Below are 25444 nucleotides of genomic sequence, written 5' to 3' on the forward strand. Positions count from 1 at the left end.
TATATATATATATATATATATATATATATATATATATATTATAAATGGCACTGACTGTCTCTGTAGTTTCACTTTCTTGATTCTTGTGGTTGAGAGTTTGTTGTCATGTTGAATGCACTTATTGTCACTTTGGATAAAAATGTTAACTAAATGAAATGTAATGTTACACATCTGTCACTATTTAAGGTGTGAAGATACGTTGTGGTGCTCAGTGTGTGCACAGACAATACTTGTTTGTCTTCATGTGTTGCGTGGTGCTGACGTCATGAGAGCTGTTCATGTGCTCATGTTGGATGAATCTGCACATGAGAGGAAAGAGAAGGAAAGACTCTTTCAGGAGGATGGAGTTTAAAAACAGCTCTGAACATGAAATAACGGAGGAGTCCAAATGTGTTGAAAGCTTCTAGTGACGTCACCAGGAGGAGCCCCGCCTCCTCTTTCCTCAACTTAACTTTCACTTTCACTTCTCTCTTCGTCTGTGACGCAGCTCTGAATGCAGCTGGTGAGTAAACCACTGAAAGCAGATTCTCAGCAATGAATATGAATAAATGTTGTAGATGATTGATGTGAGATCGATGAGGAGAATCTGAGCAGCTCGAGCTGATCTCTCCGTTCTTTCTTATTGTGGACTTCATTCCAGAAGCTCTTCTTCATCAGCAGCAGGAGGAAGAGGAACGGACATTAACGAACCTTCAGGGCTCACGAGCAGGAGGTATGAACTCATGAGTTATGGACTCATATCTTATGAACTCGTGCGTTATGGACTTATATCTTATGGACTCATGCGTTATGGACTCATAACAGGAGAGATCTCTGAGTATGATGACGTTTTAACCGACGCAGCTCTTGCAGGCTTTACAGTGCACACCGGATATGACGTAATGAGTCAGAAGTTAAGCGCAGTAATAAGAATGCATTATGTTTTTTTTATTTACATCACTTCACTTCTATATAAACTAAATTCAGTCAGTTACATATGTTTTTCATACACGCTTGTTTGTTTTTGTCCATTGTTGTTTGCAAGAGTTTTTGGTGGCAAATTAATTTCCCCATTGAGGATTAATACAGTTTTAAAATTGTATTTTCTAAAATTAAGTTGTCTTTCTTTAATTTGAGTATTTATTATTCGAGAATATATAATTCATACAGTTCTATATTAAAATCGGACAAATATTATTGAGATATTATTCAATTGAAATGACTAAATAAAGATGTGTAAATATATTTTTGTAAGTGTGAACTTTTTCTTAACTTGACTGTCTGAGGGACGTTTTCTTTTTAACTTTTCTCTTCAGACTTTTCTAGAAAGTCTCTGAATTCAGCAGCTAACAAGGTCACATGATTGATTTTGGATCATTGGACCAGCTGCTACTGCATGCTCTGACTGAAATGTTCCTCTGTCTACTACATCCAAACGTTGAAGAGCCAAGAGACTGAAGAGCATTGAGAATGTCTTCAAGTCTTATAACAACTCAAGAGACTAAAGAACATTGTGAATGTCTTTTCTTAGATACGACTCTGCAGCTAAAGTGACAACAACATGGAAACTGCCCATGAGTGTATTTAGTGTTGAGGTGAATGAGCTGATTGTCATGATGAAGATAACTAATGTGTGATGTCTCCCAGCAGGTGCTGGTGTTGGTGTGAAGGTGTGGACTCTGCTATGAGTCAGTGTGAGGACAGAGAGGAGGGAGTCCCTCCCTCTAAAAGCAGTCTGTGTGGGGAACATGACAGCCAGACCAGAGCTCAGAGGTGAGAGGACCATCTCTAACTGTCCAGGACTCTTCTCATGTCACAAAGTCTTTGACTCACTGACTCTGCTTCTACATGTGAGCAGGATCCACCAGAGACCAGACTGTCCTGGACCTGAACCCAGCTGTGTGTCCATGAAGAGTGATCGGTCTCAAGGTCGTCTGATTAACTTCAAAGATGGAGGTCGTTCTTATGACCCAGAGTAAGTTCTTAAACAGATGAAACAGATGACTAACTGTTCTGATTCTCAGTTATGAAACACAGAATTAGTCGTTCATCATTTACAGTGTTGTTTTCATGAAGATCAATCAGGACAGAATCAATATATTGAACTAACTGCTCTGTAGCTGTTTGTATATGAAACATAAACTGTAAACAGTCTCTGGTGCAAACACAATGTGAGTTTATTCCTCAACAGACCAGGAGATATTTTTTAGTTGTAGATTTATTGAGACAGATGACTGAGTAAACCTACAAAAGTCTTCAGAACAGCTCTAGAAATCTGGGAACAAGCTGAAGTAGTCTGGGTACTGGATCCAGAGTTTCAGGGACTACCTGTCGTGGTTTCGGAAGTAGTTTCAGAAGACTATACATCAGATTCAGAGGTCTGTAGACTAGCTGCGGGTGTTCTGGGTCTACATTCAGAGATCTGTGAATATGTTATAAAGCTATGCAGACTAGTGGTAGATGTTGGGTAGTACCTGCAGAGGTCTGGAAGCAGAGTGGAGTTTGATGAAGAGTAAGCGGTTTAAAAGAGTTGCCTGTTGGAGGGTTGTCCTCCATCATTACATTCATCATAACTATGACTGGCTCCCCAGCTCCAAGTTTTAGTTATTGTGTCTCATTGTAATGACTAGTTGGTTGAATAAGCAATAACTAAGTAACCATAAATAAGTTGTGTTGTCGTTGCCATTTAAGAGATGTTTTATTGATGATGACATGAACGGTATGGTCAAATAAAACAAGTGAAAGCAGGAGATAGAAATCCTATGTGTTCATTAAATCTCAGTGTTTCTATAAGTTCACAGCAGAAGAGAGAAAAGTCTCCTGAACCCAGCTGTGTGTCCATGAAGAGTGATCAGTCTAAAGGTGGTTGGATTAACTTCAAAGATGGACAACGTTCTTATGACCCAGAGTAAGTTCTTAAAACAGATGAAACAAGATGACTAACTGTCACACAGATGGTCGACGTTCATTTACAGTCTTTAGCATCTGGTTTATAAAATGTTGAATCATGACACAACACAACATCTTTAACTTATTGTTGTATTTGTGTTGTAATATCATGAACAATAAACAGTCTGTGCTGCAGACACAATGTGAGCTGATGGTTCATGACTCCTCCACAGAGAGGACCAGGAGAGCTCAGAGGTTCCCAGAGGTCCGTCTGCCCGGCAGCATCAAACACACCTGGACTCCATATTTATGGTCTGTACCTGTACAACTACTTTTACATGTCTTCTGTTCATCATCATCTCCATGCTGCACTCTTTAGACCAGTGGGTTGTCAGTCTGTCCAACATGGATCTGATGTTTGCTTCCATGGTTTTAGTTTGTCATTCAGAGAATATATTTTGCATTTTGCACTTTTTGCACATTTCAGTTTACATTTAATTTAAATCAAACCTCTGAATACACTGAATACACTTAATACACTGAATACACTAATTTATCCTCCGAATACACTGCTGTGTTTTGCTTGTTGTGTATGTTTTGCACATGTGTATGTGTATATGTATGTGTACATGTGTGTATGTGTATGTATGTATGTATGTATGTATGTATGTATGTATGTATGTATGTATGTATGTATGCATGTATGTATGCATGCAGGCATATGTATGTATGTGTATGTATGTATATGTGTATGCGTGTGTATGTATATGTATGTGTGTGTATGTATATAGATATGTATATGTGTGTATGTATATATGTGTACATGTATGTGCGTGGGCCACGGGTGGGTGTGTATGTGTAGGTATGTGTATGTGTATGTATGTATATATGTATATGTGTATATGTATATGTTTGTATATATGTATATGTATGTGTATGTGTATATGTATGTATGTGTGTATATATGCATATGTAGATATGTATGTATGTGTGTATGTATATGTGTGCGGATGTATGTATATATATATATATGTATCCATTCCGCTTGCTTGCATGTATGTGTATATATATGTTTATACTTATTTCTTACTTATGCATTCATCTGTTACCCGCTGTTCCTGTTATTATTTATTTTATTTTATCATCTGTGTGTTTAACTTAGTTTACGGCATTGGGATGCTGCTAGTACGACAAAAAATTTCTCCTTGGAGATTAATAAAGTACTTTCCATTCATTTATTCATTCAATATTCTGTTCCAGCTGCTGGAGGAGAACATCCTCACTTTTGTGAAGGACGAGCTGAAGAAGATCCAGAAGGTTGTGAGTTCAGATTACCCAGAATGCTTAGAGATTCAGACAGAGGATGAGGAGGTGTTGGATGGTGAGGATGAAGAGCAGAGGAGGAGGAGCAGAGAAGCATTTCAGAAGATCTCACTGCACTTCCTGAGGAGCATGAAGCAGGAGGAGCTGGCTGACTGTCTGCAGAGCAGTAAGAGGATTTCTCTAAAGATTTAACATGCTGGATGAATGGAACGTTTACTAACGTCTCAAGAGACGGACCAGAATATATTCATAGACTCATTCTTTGAGGAAATGACATGTTGAAATGTATTCTGATCTTCTTTGTTGTGTGTTCATTCAGGACTTCCTGCTGGAGTTTGTCAGTGTAAACTCAAATCTAACCTGAAGAAGAAGTTCCAGTGTGTGTTTGAGGGGATCGCTAAAGCAGGAAACCCAACCCTTCTGAACCAGATCTACACAGAGCTCTACATCACAGAGGGAGGGACTGCAGAGGTCAACAATGAACATGAGGTCAGACAGATTGAAACAGCATCCAGGAAACCACACAGACCAGAAACCACCATCAGACAAGAAGACCTCTTTAAAGCCTCACCTGGAGGAGAGGAACCAATCAGAGCAGTGATGACAAAGGGAGTGGCTGGCATCGGGAAAACAGTCTTAACACAGAAGTTCACTCTGGACTGGGCTGAAGACAAAGCCAACCAGGACATCCAGTTCATGTTTCCATTCACGTTCAGAGAGCTGAATGTGCTGAAAGAGAAGAAGTTCAGCTTGGTGGAACTTGTTCATCACTTCTTCTCTGAAACCAAAGAAGCAGGAATCTACAGGTTTGAAGACTTCCCAGTTGTGTTCATCTTTGACGGTCTGGATGAGTGTCGACTTCCTCTGGACTTCCACAACAATGAGGTCCTGACTGACGTCACAGAGTCCACCTCAGTGGATGTGCTGCTGACAAGCCTCATCAGGGGGAAACTGCTTCCCTCTGCTCGCCTCTGGATAACCACACGACCTGCAGCAGCCAATCAGATCCCTCCTGACTGTGTTGACCTGGTGACAGAGGTCAGAGGGTTCACTGACCCACAGAAGAAGGACTACTTCATGAAGAGGTTCAGAGATGAGGAGCAGGCCAGAAGGATCATCTCCCATATTGAGACCTCACATAGCCTCCACATCATGTGCCACATCCCAGTCTTCTGCTGGATCACTGCTACAGTTCTGGAGGACGTGTTGAAGACCACAGAGGGAGGACAGCTGCCCAAGACCCTGACTGAGATGTACATCCACTTCCTGGTGGTTCAGTCCAAAGTGAAGAAGGTCAAGTATGATGGAGGAGCTGAGACAGATCCACACTGGAGTCCAGAGAGCAGGAAGATGACTGAGTCTCTGGGAAAACTAGCTTTTGATCAGCTGCAGAAAGGGAACCTGATCTTCTATGAATCCGACCTGACAGAGTGTGGCATCGATATCAGAGCAGCCTCAGTGTACTCAGGAGTGTTCACACAGATATTTAGAGAGGAGAAAGGACTGTACCAGGACAAGGTGTTCTGCTTTGTCCATCTGAGTGTTCAGGAGTTTCTGGCTGCTCTTCATGTACATCTGACCTTCATCAACTCTGATGTGAACCTGATGGCAGAAGAACAAACAACCTCCCTGTGGTCTAAAGTGTTCGAGAGCAAATCAACAAGGTTCTACCAGAGTGCTGTGGACAAGGCCTTACAGAGTCCTAATGGACACCTGGACTTGTTCCTCCGCTTCCTCCTGGGTCTTTCACTGGAGACTAATCAGAAACTCCTACGAGGTCTGCTGACACAGACAGGAAGTAGCTCACAGACCAATCAGGAAACAGTCCAGATCATCAAGAAGAAGATCAGTGAGGATGTGTCTCCAGAGAAAAGCATCAACCTGTTCCACTGTCTGAATGAACTGAATGATGGTTCTCTAGTGGAGGAGATCCAACAGTCCCTGAGGTCAGGACGTCTCTCCACAGATGAACTGTCTCCTGCTCAGTGGTCAGCTCTGGTCTTCATCTTATTGTCATCAGGAGAAGATCTACAGGTGTTTGACCTGAAGAAATACTCTGGTTCAGAGAAGGCTCTTCTGAGGCTGCTGCCAGTAGTCAAAGCCTCCAACAAAGCTCTGTATGTGGAGACATTATGGATACATTGACATTACTACATGTGTTTGATATTTTACTTTGATTAAACATTTTGTTTGTATTAATCCCTGTTCCTCTCCTAGGCTGAGTGACTGTAACCTCTCAAAGAGAAGCTGGGGAGCTCTGTCCTCAGTCCTCAGCTCCCAGTCCTCTAGTCTGAAACAGCTGGACCTGAGCCTCAACAACCTGCAGGATTCAGGAGTGAAGCTTCTCTCTGCTGGACTGGAGAGTCCACACTGTACACTGGAGACTCTCAGGTCAGGATCAGATGATTTACCACAAAGATGACAAAGTGGTCTAAGTGTCTTATATACCTACACATCCACCAATGCTGCAAAGATCCACTGGTTTTTATTCAGATAGACAACACACTACCACCTAAGAAAAAAATCAGTGTTTTCTTGAATGTACTAAAAAACACAGAGAGCCTCTGCTCCGCTCATCTGTTCAGTTTTACTCTGTGAGGCCTCACGCGACGTTGTGCTGGTAAACAGTACACACATTTACACAAAGTAAATAGTACACATATACATACAGAGTACATACTACACACATATATACAGAGTATATATGTTGTTCCTGTTCTTTAAACTGTTCTTGTAAAAATTAAACTGAAACTGAAACGTGCACATTGTGGAAACATAGTAAATGTTTGTTTTTCTATAGTACATATTTTGACTCATATATACTACATATTTAGTTTGAAAACAAAGTGTTAATATTATTTTTTCATTTGAATACACATCATGAAGCTCGGTCTGTAGTATGAAGTCATTCCTCAGTCCCATTGTATCTCAGTCCCTCTCATGTTGATGAAAGTAGTGACAGTATCTACCATTTTATTATCACTAAAACCGTTCGACCACCTGAGTAAAGTTATGTTTTCACAAGAGATGTGAAGAATTTCAAAAATCAAGATTGCATTTTTCAGCTTTAGAGTCATATTTTCTCTTTACACTTTTGCCTTATGGCATTGGTGCCTCATTATATAGAGAGCTGAGATTGTTAGATATGACAGATTGGTATGTAACACATATGCAAGTGCCTTTAAAAGGTGAATTTAAAAAATGATGTAAAATTGAGAAAATTACCTTTAGCTTCTACTGGACTGGAAGAACTCATTTCACTGGAATCAGGATTTAAATGTGTTTACAGTGACATGATTTTAACTAAATGTCTGTTTACAAAAGAAGAAGAAACCAAAATGAAAGCCACTCATGTTGATGATGAAAATAATGATTCATTGTGTATCAATATAATAAACTCTGTGTGTTGTTTTGTGTGTTTGCAGGCTGTCAGACTGTGAGATCACAGAGGAAGGCTGTTCTTCTCTGGGATCAGCTCTGAAGTCAAACCCCTCCAGTCTGAGAGAACTGGATCTGAGCTTCAACAAGCTGCAGGATTCAGGAGTGAAGCTGCTGAGTGGTTTTCTGGAGAGTCCACATTGTAGACTGGAGACTCTGAGGTGGGTTCACTGTCTGCTGCTAGTGTAGCACCTTCATGTTTAATCAATAACTCTATTGATTTATCTACGTATTGATCCATCAAGTGTTACATGTTCTGGTACTATTGTTCAGGACTGGAGACCAAAGACAGTAGGACTCAGATGCAGACTTGAGTCCTGGTAGTAGGGTGCAAACACAAGGTCTTTACTCCAGCAGGGTTCAGTACACTGATGATCAGTCGCTCAGGCCGAGGAAACAAAATCTACAGACAAAAACTTGTTGTTATAGAAGAAAAGAAGGAAAAAAAACTGATTTCACAGGAATCAGGATTTAAATGTGTTTACAGTGACATGATTGAAACTAAATGTCTGTTTACAAAAGAAGAAGAAACCAAAATGAAAGCCACTCATGTTGATGATGAAAATAATGATTCATTGTGTATCGATATAATAAACTCTGTGTGTTGTTTTGTGTATTTGCAGTCTGTCAGGCTGTGAGATCACAGAGGAAGGCTGTTCTTCTCTGGGATCAGCTCTGAAGTCAAACCCCTCCAGTCTGAGAGAACTGAATCTGAGCGCCAACGAGCTGAAGGATTCAGACATGAAGCTGCTGAGTGGTTTTCTGGAGAGTCCACATTGTAGACTGGAGACTCTGAGGTCAGTCGAGAGTTGAGTCAGTCCATGCTGGTTTCAGCAGTATTGTACCAAACACAGATCCACAGGCTTCAGGATTGGACGAGAGAGCGAGAGCAGTCGGCCAATCAGATTAGCCAGAAGCTCGTTGTGATGTTGTGTTTGAGTCCATGTGTTGTTGTTGTTGTTCACGTCTACAGGAAGTGAAGCTGCATCAGCTCAAGAAGCTGGTTTAACATACCTGGGGTTTCCCTCAGTTTTCCAGCTGCACTTAACCAGATGTCCGCGGTCTCGCTTTTTGGTCTCATGAAGCCGGTTATCAACTCGTTAGTCAAACCAGGAGTGTCTCATCGAGATCTGTGCTCATGCACATGAAAGGGGCGGAGTTAACTCCGTTTGACCAATCGTACACCATGAAGGAGCCGAGAGCAACGTGTTTTACAACGGAGGAGCAAATTACGATCTCAAGAATGTATGAAAAATATAGAGAAAGAATACAAGCAAAAGGCAGAAAGCAACACTGCTGCAGCGGCCAGAAGCCGCAAGGAATCGTGGCAAAAAAACAGCGATTCTGTTATTGCGGAAATGACTGGGATTGTAATATTAAATCACTGTCTCAAATGTATGTTCTTATTTTTGATTACCTTTTTTCGTTTTAACAATTTAACCTCATTTCAGTTGCAACTCCTAAAAGAGCTAAAAGAACACGAGAGCAAGTTACAACGAAACACAAGAACATAGTTCAAAGCGGTCAGTGAGTTTATTATAATATCTTCCAGGCTTCATGTATGATTGATTTTGCCGGTCAGGAAACACGCGCTCTCTGCAGAGCGCTGCTCTTACTATCCGTGTCCTTCCTCAACGGGATTCTGTAGAAATGGGCGGGTCATGTTTCCAGGACAATGATTGGTCAGTAGGCGTCTTTTATCCCCGCTGAGATCTTATCCTGTAACTTAACCTGCTCCAGAGCAGGTTAGACGTTCAGCGTAAGTTACCAGGGCAACGGACCCCGCTAAGAAGTGAACCAGCTTCGTGAGACGGAAAACCCAGAGTTAATCCAGAAGTTAATCCAGAAGTTAATCCAGAAGTTAATCCAGAAGTTAATCCAGAAGTTAATCCAGAAGTTACCTCGCTAAACGGAAATCCCCGACAATAGATGGCGCTATGGAGCGCATCTGTAAACCTATTCGCTGCATAGACATCCTGTTTAACCCAAACAGACACAGGCTGCGGTCCAATAGTCAAATAATCACCTCCTAACGTCTAACCCTAAGCACTTTTCCTTGACCTCTGTGGAAACGTCACGGGGTCAAGGAAAGATGGTAAGGAGACTTCATGAGGAGTTAGAAAAAGACAACTGCGATGTTTAGAGAATCCAACTCCACTTTCAGCAACAACATAGTTCTGACGCGACGGCAGGCGATGTTAGTGACGTCAGTGTGTCTGCAGCGGTGAAACTACAACGTTGTAGTCCATCTCCACCACAATAAAGCATCTGAAATACTTCATCTGTGTTCTTACAATGTTGCGTCATGCAGAAGATTAAACAACCCGGTTCATACATTACTTTATTAACGAGGTTGGAATAGAAATGAAGGAATATGAAAGTGAAACCAAGGCATTTTACACAGAGTACAAAGCTACTAAACTGTCTTTTCAGTTTCAAACCTGCTGAATTAAATACGTTATCCCACTAACGATGTGTGTCATATGTGCGTCTCATATCCATTTATGTTGTTGTAGTTTATATGCAGATTATAATCTGATCATAAAAATATGCAGACAACAGTTTATGAAACACAATTTGATAGTGTTTTATTGTAATGTAACAAAACAGTTGATTAAACAGATGATAATCATAAACATGAGTCAGGCTGAAGAGCTCGACCAGTTTAATACTTTCATTAAAACCTCTGTAACTAAAGTAAAATAAAAGAATGAGGGCTGAGCAGTTTCATTACTTTACAGCGTGTTCAACGTAACATTCATAGTTTTCCAGACGGTTTAACAGATTATTGAAAGTATTTACAAGTTATGCTACTTATTATTTACATGATCTGTGTTTGTCTTCATGATCGTTTGTTCTCGTGAACGGCCGAATGAAACGTGACTTTAAATGTTGCCGCCGCAAGGGATTGTGGGTCGGCATTTTCTCCTTTCCTCACGTTAAGGAAGGTCCAGTGGTTCCTAAGCTAAAGGAGCTAAGTTAGGAGGCATGACGCTCCTTTCCTTTGCGTTTAGAGAATTCGACCGGCACTTATCATGGCGGCCGCTTCGGTACTTCAGAGTCATTTCATTCATGTTTTGTTAGTTTTCTCCACAAGATGACAAGAAAACTACTTTTAAAATGTTAGTTTCCGAAATGAAGTCTGGATCAATCAATGCTAAGCTAACGTTGTAGCTGCTCCATCAACACTCAAAATAATGAATGAATGAAATGAAATGAATGAAAAGTACTTTATTAATCTCCAAGGAGAATTTTTTTGTCATACTAGCAGCATCCCAATGCAATAAGCTAAGCTAAACACACATATAAAATAAAATAAAATAAAATAAATAATAACAGGGACAGGGGTAACAGATATATACATAAGTAAGAAATAAGTATATATATATATATATATATATATATATATATATATATATATATATATACATGCAAGCAAGCGAAATGAATACATACATATATATATACATACACATCTATCTATATATATATATATATATATATATATATATATATATATATATATATATATATATATATATATATATATATAGATATATATATAGATATAGATATAGATATATAGATATATAGATATATAATGTTATGAATAATGTTATGAAGACATAAATCCTGGACACTGATCCATCTCTTCTTCTTCTTCTTCTCCTCCTCTCATCAGCTGGAAGTGATCATGGTGAGTCCTGGTGATCCAGATAGCATCAGGAGACTGGAGACTGGTCCACCCCTCCAGCTGGTTTGGTTTAGTCTCCCACACAGCAGAAGACTTTTAAAGACTAAAGTCTGACCCCCTCTCACACATACAGACATTGGGCCTCATGTAACAGGTTCTCTCTTCTTTAGGCATGAGGACCTTTTGAAGTTCTCCTGGTTCTGTTTGTTTGTTCCTGTTTGTTGTCTGGCGCTTCGGCTCAAACTCTTACGTCTTCAGAACCGGTTCAGTCCAGTTTGTGGCCTCGGAGATGTTTCCCAGCTCCTCATGACGCTAGAAGACAAACAACTTGAATAAATAAAACAGCTGTCATGTGACATCATTTGAAATCCTTAGTTTGTTTTGACTTGGAGACGTTCACATTCATTTTGGGCCGGAATGACGTTAAAGTTTCAGTATTTTTTTAATAAACCACTAGGGGGCGACAAAGATGAATAATCTTTAAATTCTTTACACGGTGGCTTAAATGAACAAAAACACAAGTTTTGAGTTTGAGAGTTGTTTGAATGTATTTTGTTGTTTCTTATTAACCATTTGTGAAATTGTACATGTGCAATTGTTCTAGAAAAAAATTAAGTTAAGGCCAAACTCACTATGTTTGTATTATTATAGAGTGGCAAGAGGCAGTGAAGGAAATATTCATATCATTTACTGATGTAAAAGAACTTAAACAACACAAAATCTCTACATTGAAAATGCTGCGTCAGTAAAAGTGTGTAAATATAATCTGGATATTGTTCTTTAAGAATTAAAATTATATAAATGTCCCCTAAATGGTGGTAAGAATGAGATAAATACAATTGTTATAGTAGGTTCAATATGAAGGATGATAATTTTTGTTTTTATATTTGTTTTTTATGCTGTTTAAAAAAAATATATATATATATATATATATATATGTTAATAAATAAATACATATATATATACATATACATATATATATATATATATATATATATATATATATATATATATATATATATATATATATATACATATATATATATATATATATATATATATATATATATATATATATATATATATATATATTGTATCATCTATTTCTTATGCTAGTTTAACAACAGAAACTGGTACAATAGTCACCAGCCATCAAGGCTGCGGTGGAGCAAACTACCTGCAGTACCACATATTGTCCACATGAGGGCGCCTTGTGCTCTGTTTGTAAGTACGTGGTGACATTCTGTAATTTGAAGATGACTGGATTTTTTTGAGTTTTTTTAATACTGTATAACTATATACATAAGCAATATTGTATTTTAACAGTGTTTGATGCAAAACATAAACAATGATTCCTTGAGTACTTAGTTTTTATATAGTCTAAATATGTTTTCTATATTTGGTAACATTTGAAAACAGACAAGTTGAAGGTGTTCTTCTCTGAATAAAACCTGCAGACTTTCTCTTTTACAAACTATTGTAAAATCAACTACTTATATATGATTGTATCATCTAATTCCAATTCCAGTTTACAGCAGAAACTGACACAATAGTCAGTAGCATGAAGGCTGTGGTGGAACAAACTGCCTGCAGTACCACAGTCCGTCCACACGAGGGCGCTTTGTGCTCTGTTTGTACGGTTGATCTCTGAGAACATGGTGGTGTATCAGCAGCCAGTCAAGACAGCATGATAACAACACAGCAGAGATCACTATTTACAAGAACTGGGATTTTTTTTAAAGACCATCAATATGTTGTAGTTGCAATGCTTTGTGGGGAAATGTTCATTCTGCCATTTCAGGATGATTACATTCTTTTTGTAAAATATTTAAATATATTTTTTGGAGTTATTTTTGGAGCATGAATATGTCAATAAACCATATTGTATTTTAACAGTGTTTGATGAAACATATAAACTGTGATTACTTGTGTTTTTATATAGTTTTAATTTGTTTGCCTTATTTGGTAACGTTTAAAAAAAAGATTTTCTCTGAATAAAACCTGGAGAATTATTTTTTTAGAAACTATTTTATCATCCACCCCTTATATATGTTGTGCAATGTATTTATTTTCATGATACATATTTTTCTCATGCCAGTCTACAGCAGAAACTCGCACAATAGTCACCAACATTGTGCAGTACCACAGTTTGTCCACACGAGGGCGCATTGTGCTCTGTTTGTACACATGAGGTAAAATGACATTCAGTAATTTGAAGTTGATTGGATTTTTTTTTAGGGTTTTTAATACCAAAACTATATACATAAACAATATTGTATTTTAACAGTGTCTGATCTATATAAAAACAGATCCTTAAACTTGTGAAGTAAAATTATAACGCAGCCTTTTTCAGGGGGACCTCTGCTATGTCCATTAACATGTCATATAATTGTACGGAGACATTATAAAAATGATTGCCTAAATTGAGAATCTAAACATTGATCTCAATGAAAACGTTTGTCTTTTTAGTCATTTTGAACAAAGACATATTAATATTAATACTTATATTGTTAGGGTTTGGCTTTGGCCGGGCCTAAGCGCAGACACAGGGAAGCAAGGTAGGGAATGGACTTTATTCACTAAACACAGGTGATCTGGGCGTGGCAGTCGGGCAGGAATGCAGGCATGGAGTCCTGGCCCAGGGAACAGGAGTTAGTACCAGTCAAAAACAACGTAAAGCACAAGAGGAGTCTAAACCTTTGAGAGGAATATGAGAGGCCCAGAGTCAGCACACACTACTGGAAATGATGAAATAATCTGGCAACTGGAGTGAGGAAAGAAGGATTTGATGAGATGACAGGTGCTGGAGATGAGCCCAGGCGCTGTAAGAAACACACACACACACACACACACACACACACACACACACATTATAGACTTAAAGATAATAATAATAGTGTTGTATTGTGTTAAACTTCTAAATTGTGTTAATTACATTTATTTGTGGAACTTTTGTAAACTGTTAAGAATCCTCCATGTGACTCAACAGTTAGTGCTGCTGGTTGGAGAGAGAGAGAGAGAGAGAGAGAGAGAGAGAGAGGCTTTTTTTTTCTTTTTTTACAAAACCTTTATTTTACAATTAGTTTCAAACATTTCTCTTTCGCCAACATCATGTCACCATCATCACTTCATGGCTGAGCTGAAGGAACGTTGAATGCTAACTCCTCTCCAGAGACACAGCACAGTGCATCATCGTGACGCTTCTGGATGAACTCGTCCATACTGTTCATGCTCTTAAAAAATATAAAATCTACCCAGACTCTGGCCTTGACCAGAGACCTGAATACAGGAAGTGCCTCCTGCCCCGCCCTCCCTCCACCCTGCGTCTCCTGCTGCTGTATATTGCCAGCTTGGCGTCTCCCAGCTCCAGGTTCAGGAGCTGCCACTTGGAGGCGTTTACCTTTTGGTAGCTGACCCCAAGAAACATGCAGTACGCGTGACCAAATAATTAACACCGTTAAAGGATTTTCAGATTAACGCTGAGTTAACGCATTAATCTGCCCAGCCCTAGTATATATGTACATATGTGTATTCATGAGTTCTCTCTCATTGAGTCTCTTTCCATAAAGGTTCATGTCATGAAGCTGTGAGCTCATGTAAAAGTCTCCTCTGTCTGAACGACTGCATGTCATCACTTTAACAAACACATGCAGGCAGCAACGCTTCATATTGATGCTTTAAATGCAGCAGAGCACTGATGTGTCTGACCTCCAGCAGGTGGACACATGAAGCTTCCTGCTGGCTTCATTCACACCTGTGCAGGTGAAGTCATGTCCTGTGTTCACGCCCAGCACCGTGTGGAGGTGATGCTTCAGGGAGGAGCAGCTTCCAGTGGGTCAGAGGCAGCAGGAAGAAGCTGAGGGTTAATCTTTAACATGATCATAAAGTCATGAAACATGATCAGCTGCTCTCTGAGCTGCAGGTTCACACTGGGTCCCCACGGTGTTGGAGCGGGACAGCAGCCATCACATCAACAGGAAACTCTTCTTCCACACAGACCGGGTCCACACAGCAGAGAGCTGCAGAGGGCCGAACCCTCCCGGTGTGTTTCATGACCGACCAGCCGCTCTTTGCCGGTTCATGTGTAGATTCCTGTCTCTGAGAAGGAGTCCACGGCTCAAAGTGGATCGGACAACAGAGACCTGAACCTCCAGGTGAACTCGTGGGTCTCCATCAGGGGGCTGTAGGTGATCAGCAACATGAACAGGTATCACTCCACACTTTAGTACCTTCAGCGTCTTCACTCTGACTTCATGTTGACTGTTTCTCTGCTCGTTCACTTGAACCTTGACTCTTAATAAACTTATAAATCTATAAAACACATTCAGTCCTTAGATTGAGTTCTGATACTGGACTAAAGTCTAGACTCTGGTACTTCAGGTGTTTTATGAAGCTCATATTTTGTGTTTATTGAGGCCACACAAAATCAATACAATGGTGGTTGTATAATTTACAGGTTAATCATGACTTTATATACCTGCTGTATCATATTTCAAATCTTATCATATATTCAGATTCTTCCCAACAGCTGCTCTGCCTGAAGATTAAAAACAGAATTCCCCTGCCTGCTGGTCTTCTTCTCTGTTAGGACCCATCAGAGAGCAAAGTCCTCTGGACCAGAACCTGAACCTGGACCAGAACCTGGACCTGAACCCAGCTGTGTGTCCATGAAGAGTGATCGGTCTAAAGGTCATCCGATTTTATTCAAAGATGGAGGCCGTTCTTATGACCCAGAGTAAGTTCTTAAAACAGATGAAACAGATGACTAACTGTTCTGATTCTCTGATTCTCTTAAAATCTAAGTAGGCCGAACTTAGTACTTAGTACTACCACACGGGCATGTGTGCTAAATTTTAAGTTAATCCGTCATAGTGGGCAAAAAGCGCGAGCTTTCGCAACTAAAGGGGGCGCTAGCGAGCTAATTATTTCGACCTTTTTCTGACACCCCAATCAGATTGCGGTTTTTCGCAGAGTCAGATAGGTGTGGAAATTTTGAGACATGGAGGTTTCACCAAAGCACCTCTTTTCCCTACTCAAAGCATAATTATAATGAACATTCGCATAGCAATAGGTCGTCCGCTCTGACTGCGTCAGTGCTCGGGCCCTAATTACAGCACTTATACTGTCCAATAAAACCAGTGTAAGCAGAAAAATAAATATTGTATGTCCAGTGTTTCTGTCAGGTCACAGCAGCAGAAAGAAAAGTCTCCTGAACCCAGCTGTGTGTCCATGAAGAGTGATCGGTCTAAAGGTGGTCTGATTAACTTCAGAGATGGACAACGTTCTTATGACCCAGAGTAAGTTCTTATAACAGATGAAACAAGATGACTAACTGTCACACAGATGGTCGTCCTTCATCTCCAGTCTTTAGCATCTGGTTTATAAAATGATTACTTGCGACACAACACAACATCTTTAACTTTTTGTTGTGTTTGTGTTGTAATATCATGAACAATAAACAGTCTGTGGTGCAAACACAATGTGAGCTGATGGTTCATGACTCCTCCACAGAGAGGACCAGGAGAGCTCAGAGGTTCCCAGAGGTCCGTCTGCCCAGCAGCATCAAACACACCTGGACTCCATATTTATGGTCTGTACCTGTACAACTACTTTTACATGTCTTCTGTTCACCATCATCTCCATGCTGCACTCTTTAGACCAGTGGGTTGTCAGTCTGTCCAACATGGATCTGATGTTTGCTTCCATGGTTTTAGTTTGTCATTCAGAGAATATTCTGTTCCAGCTGCTGGAGGAGAACATCCTCACTTTTGTGAAGGACGAGCTGAAGAAGATCCAGAAGGTTCTGAGTTCAGATTACCCAGAATACTTAGAGATTCAGAGAGAGGATGAAGAGGTGTTGGATGGTGTTGATGAAGAGCAGAGAAGGAGGAGCAGAGACGCATTTCAGAAGATCTCACTGCACTTCCTGAGGAGCATGAAGCAGGAGGAGCTGGCTGACTGTCTGCAGAGCAGTAAGAGGATTTCTCTAAAGATTTAACATTCTGGATGAATGGAACGTTTACTAATGTCTCAAGAGATGGACCAGAATATATTCATAGACTCATTCTTTGAGGAAATGACATGTTAAAAATCTATTCTGATCTTCTTTGTTGTGTGTTCATGCAGGACTTCCTGCTGGAGTTTGTCAGTGTAAACTCAAATCTAACCTGAAGAAGAAGTTCCAGTGTGTGTTTGAGGGGATCGCTAAAGCAGGAAACCCAACCCTTCTGAACCAGATCTACACAGAGCTCTACATCACAGAGGGAGGGACTGCAGAGGTCAACAATGAACATGAGATCAGGCAGATTGAAGCAGCATCCAGGAAACCAGACAGACCAGAAACCACCATCAGACAAGAAGACCTCTTTAAAGCCTCACCTGAAGGAGAGGAACCAATCAGAACGGTGATGACAAAGGGAGTGGCTGGCATCGGGAAAACAGTCTTAACACAGAAGTTCACTCTGGACTGGGCTGAAGACAAAGCCAACCAGGACATCCAGTTCATGTTTCCATTCACGTTCAGAGAGCTGAATGTGCTGAAAGAGAAGAAGTTCAGCTTGGTGGAACTTGTTCATCACTTCTTCTCTGAAACCACAGAAGCAGGAATCTGCAGGTTTGAAGACTTCCCGGTTGTGTTCATCTTTGACGGTCTGGATGAGTGTCGACTTCCTCTGGACTTCCATAACAATGAGGTCCTGACTGATGTCACAGAGTCCACCTCAGTGGATGTGCTGCTGACAAACCTCATCAGGGGGAAGCTGCTTCCCTCTGCTCGCCTCTGGATAACCACACGACCTGCAGCAGCCAATCAGATCCCTCCTGACTGTGTTGACCTGGTGACAGAGGTCAGAGGGTTCACTGACCCACAGAAGAAGGACTACTTCATGAAGAGGTTCAGAGATGAGGAGCAGTCTGGCAGGATCATCTCCCACATCAAGACCTCACGAAGCCTCCACATCATGTGCCACATCCCAGTCTTCTGCTGGATCACTGCTTCAGTTCTGGAGGACGTGTTGAAGACCACCGATGGAGGACAGCTGCCCAAGACCCTGACTGAGATGTACATCCATTTCCTGGTGGTTCAGGCCAAAGTGAAGAAGGTCAAGTTTGATGGAGGAGCTGAGACAGATCCACACTGGAGTCTAGAGAGCAGGAAGATGATCGAGTCTCTGGGAAAACTGGCTTTTGATCAGCTGCAGAAAGGGAACCTGATCTTCTATGAATCCGACCTGACAGAGTGTGGCATCGATATCAGAGCAGCCTCAGTGTACTCAGGAGTGTTCACACAGATCTTTAGAGAGGAGAAAGGACTGTACCAGGACAAGGTGTTCTGCTTCGTTCATCTGAGTGTTCAGGAATTTCTGGCTGCTCTTCATGTCCATCTGACCTTCGTCAACTCTGGTGTCAACCTGCTGGCAAAAGAACAAACAATCTCCCTGTTGTCTAAAGTCTTTAGAGACAAACCTAAACCAAGACCTCTCTACCAGAGTGCTTTGGACAAGGCCTTACAGAGTCCTAATGGACACCTGGACTTGTTCCTACGCTTCCTCCTGGGTCTTTCACTGGAGACAAATCAGAAACTCCTACGAGGTCTGCTGACACAGACAGGAAGTAGCTCACAGACCAATCAGGAAACAGTCCAGTACATCAAGAAGAAGATCAGTGAGGATGTGTCTCCAGAGAAAAGCATCAATATGTTCCACTTTCTGAATGAACTGAATGATGGTTCTCTAGTGGAGGAGATCCAACAGTCCCTGAGGTCAGGACGTCTCTCCACAGATGAACTGTCTCCTGCTCAGTGGTCAGCTCTGGTCTTCATCTTACTGTCATCGGGAGAAGATCTGGATGTGTTTGACCTGAAGAAGTACTCTGGTTCAGAGAAGGCTCTTCTGAGGCTGCTGCCAGTGCTCAAAGCCTCCAACAAAGCTCTGTAAGTACAGAGAGAGTTAGATTCATAGATCATAACTTAAATACACTGCTATCTTTTCTACTTATTGTTTATTCTCTCTTCATCCTTGTCTCTCTTCAGACTGAGTGACTGTAACCTCTCAGAGAGAAGCTGTGAAGCTCTGTCCTCAGTCCTCAGCTCCCAATCCTCTAGTCTGAGACAGCTGGACCTGAGTAACAACAAGCTGCAGGATTCAGGAGTGAAGCTGCTGTCTGCTGGACTGGAGAGTCCTCACTGCAGACTGGAGACTCTCAGGTCAGGATTTAGCAACATGTTCAACTAATGGACACTTAAACCCTGATTAACATTCATAGATAAACTTGTATCCTCCTTCAGATTGTCTTAAGATGTGACCTGTGTTCTGTGTTTGCAGGCTGTCAGGCTGTCTGATCACAGAGGAAGGCTGTGCTTCTCTGACCTCAGCTTTGAGCTCCAACCGCTCCCATCTGAGAGAGCTGGACCTGAGCTACAATCATCCAGGAGACAAAGGAGTGAAGATGCTGTCTGCTGGACTGAAGGATCCACCCTGGAGACTGGAGACTCTCAGGTATGAAGAGGCTGCAGCCACAGACCATCAGTCTGATAGAGGTAGAGCTGGAAACCTGTTCTCTGTCACACTGTCTGCCTGGTTAATATGACCCTGACACACCAAGCTGACCTCAAACTACCAGAGACTCATCTCACTGTTTGTGTCCCACATCAGACCATCAACACAGACAGAAATAGTCAGGGAACAGAAGCCAGGATGAGCCAGAACAGGGAGGTGATGAAGCTGTTTTTCTGGAGCGTTGTCTTGTCTCTACATCATGAACTAGGACAGTGGTGTATCCTGATACGTTGACGACATCATGGTGGGTTGACGTGCATCAACGTCATCACGCTGCAGGTTTTGGGCTCATATGAAACTATAGTTTTATGTTTTGATGCTGGTCATCTGCCTCCAGTGTGTGTTGCCCTTCAGTCCAGACATTACTGGAGGTTTACTGGAGCAGATGCAAGGCAGAGAAATCCAAACAGGAGGGGTCAGCAACGGGAAAGCAGTCGGAGGGTAAACGCCAGAAAATCTGTCATAAAGTCTGTGGTGCTGTTGTGATTTCAGACTTTTTTCTCCTTTACTTTACTTCTGAGTGACAACAGTCATTATTACACAAACACAAGAGCTTGTCAGAACCAAAACATCCAACAATCAAGACTTTTAGATTGACAATAGATCAGCTGACTTTGTGTAAAGGACAAGAGTCGTGTGGTGGTGCTGATGAACACACAGAGAATTGTCCCCCAGAGAATCAGAGAATTGTATGTGTATATATATATATATATATATATATATATATATATATATATATATATATATATATATATATATATATATATATATATATATATAGTCAGGGAACATTACCTTTTTTAAATTTGTTTTTATTCATTTACTGTTTAAAGATTTAGTTGGCTCACTTTGCCACAGGAGTGGCCGTAGTTTGGTCACTCCTGTTCTACAGTGACGATCTGCTGAAAGTTTGATGGTTGTTTATTTCTGATTTAGAGCTTTAAAACATGAAATCAGAATATGAAGTTTAATATCTTTCTCTCACTTTGTTCAGTCTCTTTCGTCAGGAAAAAGACAGAAATCGGGTTTTTTAACTCTAATAAACAACATTATATATTCATATATCCTCCTGATATTAATACTTCAGTACTTCCTGTTTACAGTTAAGGACAATTAACTGAATTATTTTAGAATTGTTTTAAAACAGCAAGAGTTTTCATCCACTTTCACTGAACCAATTATCTTTGGTCTTTCTTTCTGATTCTACTTTAGTTTGGACTCATGAAAAAGGTGATTTCATTTGAACATGAATGTTATTTTTCTTCTTGTTGATTGTTGTCTCTTCAGCCTGAGTGACTGTAACCTCTCAGAGAGAAGCTGTGAAGCTCTGTCCTCAGTCCTCAGCTCCCAGTCCTCTAGTCTGAGAGAGCTGGACCTGAGTAACAACAAGCTGCAGGATTCAGGAGTGAAGCTGCTGTCTGCTGGACTGGAGAGTCCTCACTGCAGACTGGAGACTTTCAGGTCAGGATTCATCAACATGTCAAAGTAATGGACACTCAAATCCTGATTTACATTCATGGATAAACTCGTATCCTCCTTCAGATTGTTTTAAAATGTGATATGTGAGTTATTGTGTCTGTTCGCAGGCTGTCTGACTGTAACCTCACAGAGAAAGGCTCTTCTTCTCTGGCCTCAGCTCTGAGCTCCAACCCCTCCCACCTGAGAGAGCTGGACCTGAGCTACAATCATCCAGGAGACTCAGGAGTGAAGCTGCTGTCTGCTGGACTAAAGGATCCACACTGGAGACTGGAGACTCTCAGGTATGGAGAGGCCTGCTACAGCCACAGAGTATCAGTTTGATAGAGGAGGTAGAGATCGAAACCTGTTCTCTGTCACACTGTCAGCCTGGTTAATATGACCCTGACACACCAAACTGACCTCAAACTACCAGAGACTCATCTCACTGTTTGTGTCCCACATCAGACCATCAACACAGACAGAAGTAGTCAGGGAACAGTAGCCAGGATGAACCAGAACAGGGAGGTGATAAAGCTGTTGTGTTTCTGGAGCGTTGTCTTGTCTCTACATCAGGAACTAGGACAGTGGTGTATCCTGACACGTTGACAGGCATCATGGTGAGTTGACGCGCATCAACGTCATCATGCTGCAGGTTTTGGGCTCATATGAAACTATAGTTTTATGTTTTGATGCTGGTCATCTGCCTCCAGTGTGTGTTGCCCTTTAGTTCAGACATTACTGGAGGTTTACTGGAGCAGAAGCAAGGCAGAGAAATCCAAATAGGCGGGGTCGGCAATGGGAAACCAGTCGGAAGGTAAACGCCGGAAAGTCTGGCATAAAGTCTGTGGTGCTGTAGTGATTTCAGACTTCTTTCTCCTTTACTTTACTTCTAAGAGACAACTGTCATTATTACACAAACACAAGAGCTTGTGAGAACCAAAACATCCAACAATCAAGACTTCTAGATTGACAACAGATCAGCTGACTGTGTAAAGGAGAAGAGTCGTGTGGTGGTGATGAACACAAAGAATCGTCTCCATCGCTGCAGCTCTGCAGAGCTTTTCAGCCTCTTTTAGCTCCTAGTTTTGGTTCTGCAGCTCATTTCCTGTTTGGTTCAGTCTCAATGTTTCCAGCAGCAGCTGTTCAGCCAACAGATGTTTAAACATCTGAGTTCCTGACTGACTGCTAGAGGAACCTGAGTCTGACCTGGAGGATGACGCTCAATATAACACTGATCATAATATCTCATGAAGAAGTGAACATGATGAGCTGTCGTCATGGGCCAATCAGAAGAAGCTTCATGAAGTAACAGAGTATGAGCGGATGAATAATAAGTGGTCCATGTGAACATGAATCCCAAAGCTCTGTGATGAGAGTGATGTCATGTCCATGTTTCATGCTGCTCTGACCCCCCTCCTCCTTTCAGGGTGGAGCCTGCTGGAGTCCGATGGTTCAGACCAGGTCTGAGGAAGTGTAAGTGGGCTTTGAGTTTGATTCATGGAAACATTCAACCATCTGCACACTGTGACATCACTCATTCACATCTCTGATGTCATCATCAAAGTGTCAATAGATGATAGATGATAGATTAATAACTGCAGCTGTATTGTGTCTTGTTCTCTCCATCAGATTTCTGTGAACTCACACTGGACACAAACACAGTGAACAAGAGACTGAAACTGTCTGACAACAACAGGAAGGTGACGCATGTGATGGAGGATCAGTCATATCCTGATCATCCAGACAGGTTTGATGTCTATCCTCAGCTGCTGTGTAGAACTGGTCTGACTGGTCGCTGTTACTGGGAGGTCGAGTGGAGAGGAGACGTTTCTGTATCAGTGAGTTACAGAGGAATCAGAAGGAGAGGAGACAGTGAAGACTGTTGGTTTGGAATGAATGATCAGTCCTGGAGTCTGATGTTTTATGATGATGTTTACTCTGTCTGGCATAATAAGACAAGAACACGCATCGCCTCCTCTTCCTCCTTCTCCTCTGGTAGAGTAGCAGTGTATGTGGACTGTCCTACTGGCTCTCTGTCCTTCTACAGAGTCTCCTCTGACACACTGATCCACCTCCACACCTTCAACACCACATTCACCGAACCTTTTTATCCTGGGTTTGGGTTCAGGTCTGGTTCCTCAGTGTCTCTGTGTTCTCTGGACGATTGAGAGTCTCCTCCTGGTAGAGAAACTTTCTCTCTGCTGTTCAGATAGTTCCTCCTGTACAGGATGACACACAGCTGATGTTAGCTAGCAGCAACCTAATCTCTCAGTGGTTGTAAACAGCTGCAGTAGGTGAGGGGTACCTGCTGGTCTGGACTCTGGGGGGTTGAGAGCTCTCTGGACTTGTGCTGTTGCAGATGGATGTCTGAGAGCTGAGCGAGGTCCATGTAATGACCTGAAATGATCTGTTGTCTGAGAGAATCTGTGAAACATGTTTTACTTTGTGTAGAAAACTCCACTTTGTTGTCTTGAAACATTTGTTTGTGTGAGGAAAAACCTCTGAATGTCAAACGAGAGTCTTTCTGGATCAGATTCAGCTTCTGTGGAGAAATAATCGCAACTTGTAAAGAGATGTTTTGATTTGAAAAAACTAAATTCATCATCTATGATCGTTGTGTAACAAATGAACAAACTTTGATAAGTGACGTTGAGATCAAATAAATCCTAGTTTTGGATGATTCTAGATAATAATTGACTTCTTGTATTATCCGTTGTTGTAACCTTTAACCTTGTTATTGTAAAAACAAATAAAACTGGTTTGTATTTTGTACATTCCAACCAAAGTCCAGTCTTGCTCGTCTCTGAAATCGTCTTCATGATGTGAGAGAGCTCTTCTCCTGCAATAGGCTGACAGGAGTGAATGATTGTTCACTCCTGAAGGTTCCCAACCACACGGGTTCCTCCTCCAGTGGTGACCCTTTAACACCTTTTAAACAACAACCTATTTTTAGGCCCTTTCCTAAAGAATTGCATTCCCAACTTAAAAGTGTGTATCTCTGCAACCACTAGGGCTGTTTGAATAATGTTGTTATAATAAAATGAACACATGTGAGATGTTGTTCAGATGTATAAATATCAGTATATATGTTACTGGTTAAGAGGAAATGAAGATGGCACACTCGTCTGCGGAAATTCATCAATGACAGCATCCATATAGAGAAGAGACGAGGGTTAGGCCCTCTTCCTCTTGGCCAAGGACACATGGACATGGACCAGCGGAACCGGGGATCAAACCTTAAGCCATGTTTCCCAGTCACAATGACAATGTAGACATTGATGTCCGAGGTATTTACAGGTTGTAACATGGTGGTTTTCACTGAGGGTCCTGGGGCATTGCTCTATGGGAAATGTATGATTCTTCAGCTTTATTCAAGACAAGTCAGTCAGGATACCTCATCCTATGTTGCTTTGATTTGGCCACCATGATGAATTATTGTCTCTTCAATGCACATTACTAACTCTTCTCCTTTCCAGGAGCCTCTGTGCTTCCTCACCTCAAGTTTCCATGATCATGGTTGTCTGGAGCCGGTCCTGCCTCCTGCCATCGTGTACCATGTGCATACTACTCATTATATTCACCATGCATATACTACTCATCATATGTATCATGTGTACACTACTCATATGTACCATATGTATATTACTCAGTGAAGAGCCGGTTGGTGCAGGAGAGGAAGACTAACAGCAGGGTTTAAAGACGAAAAGGCAACTTTTCAAAAGGTCAGAATCCATTTTCTCACTTCCTTCTGATGGCATCCATCCATGCAGTTAAGCTCCGCCCCCACGCAGGTCCCTGGTTTTAGGGTTGAGGCCGAAAACATGGACAAGAAATGTGAAAGGCACGAGAGAGGAAGTGAGGAATCGTGTCGTTTGGTGGAACAGAGACAGGAAGTACACGGTGTGCTGTTCTCTCCGACTTTTAAAGGACCATACAAGTGTTTTCTTTCTCCTTTTCCCACTTCTTTACCGCTCATAATCATCCTGGACAACGGTACCCGAGCGTCTGAGTCCAGCAGGTACAAGATGGAGGAATCTGGAACTGTCAAACACGAGTTTATAGGACACTCAGATGTCCCAGAATGCATTGAGGCTCCTCGTCCTGTCCA

The 25444-nt window shown here is 41.3% G+C and overlaps 1 protein-coding gene across 1 annotated transcript; it reads left to right on the forward strand.

Annotated features, from left to right (window-relative positions):
- Window positions 1-478: 478 nt before the first annotated feature.
- On the forward strand, window positions 479-23504 carry LOC137780014 (NLR family CARD domain-containing protein 3-like). The gene is made up of 17 exons (XM_068568321.1): window positions 479-502; window positions 641-712; window positions 1627-1752; window positions 1838-1954; window positions 2774-2887; window positions 3102-3180; window positions 4129-4357; window positions 4511-6308; window positions 6409-6582; window positions 7617-7790; window positions 8253-8426; window positions 19353-19526; window positions 19645-19818; window positions 21166-21339; window positions 21465-21638; window positions 22763-22809; window positions 22966-23504. Exons 3-17 carry the CDS (start codon window positions 1664-1666, stop codon window positions 23502-23504), a joined length of 4230 nt encoding a protein of 1409 aa, XP_068424422.1. The 5' UTR covers window positions 479-502; window positions 641-712; window positions 1627-1663.
- Window positions 23505-25444: the final 1940 nt, after the last annotated feature.

This window comes from Clinocottus analis, unplaced genomic scaffold (assembly GCF_023055335.1).
Source record: "Clinocottus analis isolate CAN_PGR_092001 unplaced genomic scaffold, fCliAna1.0.p SCAF_8, whole genome shotgun sequence".
Lineage (NCBI taxonomy): Eukaryota > Metazoa > Chordata > Actinopteri > Perciformes > Cottidae > Clinocottus > Clinocottus analis.

Coding starts and splice junctions, on each gene's coding strand:
- LOC137780014 (XM_068568321.1), top strand. CDS start 1,664: ATGAGTCAGTGTGAGGACAGAGAGGAGGGAGTCCCTCCCTCTAAAAGC. Junction 4,358..4,510: donor GGCTGACTGTCTGCAGAGCA/GTAAGAGGATTT, acceptor GTGTTCATTCAG/GACTTCCTGCTGGAGTTTGT. Junction 7,791..8,252: donor TGTAGACTGGAGACTCTGAG/GTGGGTTCACTG, acceptor GTGTATTTGCAG/TCTGTCAGGCTGTGAGATCA.